Below are 3051 nucleotides of genomic sequence, written 5' to 3' on the forward strand. Positions count from 1 at the left end.
TATTGTACGTTTTTGCACTACATGGCTTGGTTAGTAGCCCTGCAAGTGGACAACTGAAAAGATAGACCATACAATATAGAAAATAGAAGTTGAAGGACGTTACAGATCATCCGGCCCTTCTTGTGTCTGAATGATTAACTCTTCTGAAATCATCCTTGGTAGGTGTTTGTCTAATGCATTATTTAAAATTTCGATGACATAGATTCCCAACTCTGTAAACAGCATTCTTCAGTGTTTATTGTCCTTAAAAGTATTTCTCCTTTTCTGACTTAAATATCTCTTGCTAAATCTTAAGCTATTTACTTTTTGTTCTGCCAATGACAGATATGAAGAGAATTTTAGTCTTGAGTTTCTGAAACAAGCTTGCCACAGCTGAAAGTAGGAGGGCCATACTCTCAGGAGCCAACAATGTTATTTCTTTTCATCTTGCCCCAGACACAATCTTTTCTAGGTTACTGGTTTTCTCTTGATCCCTCCTCCCAGTCCACGTGCAAATTTTTCCTGCGTGGTCCACATGTGTCTTGAAAAGTTGTACTCCATACTGAATTCAGGACTGTAGCTGGGGCCTTTTTAGTGTTGAGCAGAGGAGGGTATTTGCCCTATGACCCATGTGTTCGAGCATCTCAGAAATGATAGAGGTGTTCAATAATATTACCTTATTTTCACTTTGTGATCTACTAATGTCTCCAGACACTCTTCTGAAGTCTTCTATCTAAGCAGCCTAAAACATTTCACAGTGTCTATATCTCCTGGGCATTACATGGCGCGAGATATTCAATCTTCATCCACCTGGATGATGTCTCCTAACGCCATCCTTCGAGTAGACTGCCTCCTCACGAAAGACGCCTCATCCATTTCCCCTTGCTTTGCTCCTCGTTCCTTCTGCTTTTTGGCCACATTTTCAATGAGCTTGCTTGCATCGCTGAGGGTTTTTTGTGTTCGCTGACCTGCAGATTTCGGCTTACCTTCTCCCACACTTGGATCCGTGACCTTTAAGGGTTTGGCTTTCCCATGGTCTTCCTGCTGCTCTTTCACGTGTTTTACTCTGAATCGGCGCCGAGAAACACTCTGGCAAGGATCAGAGATGCTCTCAGGGCTGTTAGACTCTTCGTGCACATCAGATACCTGGACAGTAGGGATTAATAGCTTATGGAGTGTCTTGGGAGCCTCTTCGACACCTGGCTGTTTAGTCAACTTGGAGGTTGTCTCTGAAGGCAAAATAATTTGAATTTCTCCCAGGGGTTTGCTGCTTTTCGGGGGTAGAGCATCATCTTTATTCTCCAGAGTAGCCTTCTCACTCAACTTTATCTTTTGAAGGTTTTCCACCTCCCCCTGAGACAGATTCTTTACCCTTTTCACATGGGGTTCATTGCTGATGGAGTTGATAACCATCAGCTTCTGAGCAGCCATTTGGGCCTCTCTCTGGATGCTCATAATCTTTTGGAGCTGGGCTTCTTTTACTTCCACAGGGATCTCCAGAGGGGCTAACTTCACCGGCCTCTTCAGAGCGAGGTTCTCTGTGCTACATGACTCATTTGCACGATGCAGGCTGGGAGACAAAGCTCCCTCTTTTTTCACCTTTTCTGGCCGCAATTTTTTGTCTCCCTGGGAGAGGAGCTTCTCTGAAATCCTTGGAGAAGGAGGATGGAAACCAAGGTTTCTGTGTTCGCTTCCTGGCTTCCCTCCTGTCATGATGAGAACGGGATTTTTCTCAGGCTGCAGGTTCACAATGGTGACTTCACTGACAGTGCAGTTATACTTGGGCTTTTCTTCAGACATTGGGGCACCCTTCAAGAAAGAAAATAGATGTGGAGATCACTATCATACATTGTATTAATCATCACTGTTAGGTTTTTATGTGATGTTTGAGAGTTTGACAAGTGTGTCCCTTGAAGCATACTCCTCATAATCATAAATCCTAAGCACTGTGCTCCATATTTTGGCTTACCCCAGGCTAATCTAAAATAAAGGGCAAATTTAGTCTCCACATCTGGAGACTAAATAAGCCTGACAACTGATGAATCAGTGCTTGTCTCCTCCTTGACTGTCACCAGTGCATCTCAAAAAGCATTACTATTCTTTCTCCCACTCTGTCCCAAATATTGAGTGTCCTTTCTAAGGAGTAGCACCAGACTGTGCACTACAGTCACTAATTTAAAGGAAGGTTAAGACCTCCACAACACATGAAAAATACAAGAGAATTTATGTTAGCTTGGGGAAGCTCCTAGTTGAGGCTCAGGTGTGGATCCTTCCCTTTGCCTCAGACATGCTGAGTGATGGGAATTTCTGATGAGGGTGATCATCCAGGCACTTAAAAAAAAAATCCTGCTCACTGCTGTGATTGTATTGACATGTACTTTATAGGGCAGAGTAAGTATCTTCATTTCTGCCAAAATTCTGCCTAATTTCACAAGGTATTTTTCCATAAAGGACAGAGAATTGAACTAATTATTATTTTGCTTGTGTCAATAGAAAATACCCTTAAACGGGCTACATGTTATTCAAAATACTGTGGATATTGTTCAGTTTCAAAAGCAATACTTCTGAGGTGCTAAATAGAGGAACTGCTAAATGGCAGACGTGGAAAACCTGGAGTTCATTTCTTGCTCTTGTTCAGAGAAACTTTATGTCATGGTTGGGAAAAGTTCCTCATTTTCATCAATAACATAAGCATCCCCTTGTGAACAGGGCTTTGCTGTTCAACTTTCTAGTGCTGTGTAGGCAATGATGTGCTCATGGGTGGCATCAGATGTGCTCTGTCCTTGATTCTGCCCAAATGAGTAAGTCTTCTTTCCTAAGTCCCCTTTTCCGTTCCCACTCTCTGTTTCTTGTATAGACTAAACATTTTATGAGACTGTCAAGAGCAATATTCTTGACTGTATCTTGGATTTCTAGACCTTATTATGATAAAGATCATAGAATCATAGAATAGTTTGGGTTGGAAGAGACCTTTAAGGTCACCTAGTCCATCTCCTCTGCAATAAGCAGGGACATCTTCAACTAGATCAGGTTGCTCAGAGACCTATCCAACCTGACCTTGAATGTTTCCAG

General features: G+C 42.4%; 1 protein-coding gene across 1 annotated transcript; it reads right to left on the reverse strand.

The window, feature by feature from the left end:
- Positions 1-774: 774 nt before the first annotated feature.
- Positions 775-1779, reverse strand: LOC147529069 (uncharacterized). Its single transcript, XM_086609583.1, has one exon. The coding sequence runs from the start codon at positions 1777-1779 to the stop codon at positions 775-777; it is 1005 nt and encodes a 334-aa protein (XP_086465709.1).
- Between the last annotated feature and the right edge of the window lie 1272 nt (positions 1780-3051).

This window comes from Tauraco erythrolophus, chromosome 3 (assembly GCF_009769465.1).
Source record: "Tauraco erythrolophus isolate bTauEry1 chromosome 3, bTauEry1.pri, whole genome shotgun sequence".
NCBI classification, from domain to species: Eukaryota; Metazoa; Chordata; class Aves; order Musophagiformes; family Musophagidae; genus Tauraco; species Tauraco erythrolophus.

Bases quoted from the DNA above. Each gene is read 5' to 3' on its own strand.
- LOC147529069 (XM_086609583.1), bottom strand. From the start codon at position 1,779: ATGTCTGAAGAAAAGCCCAAGTATAACTGCACTGTCAGTGAAGTCACC.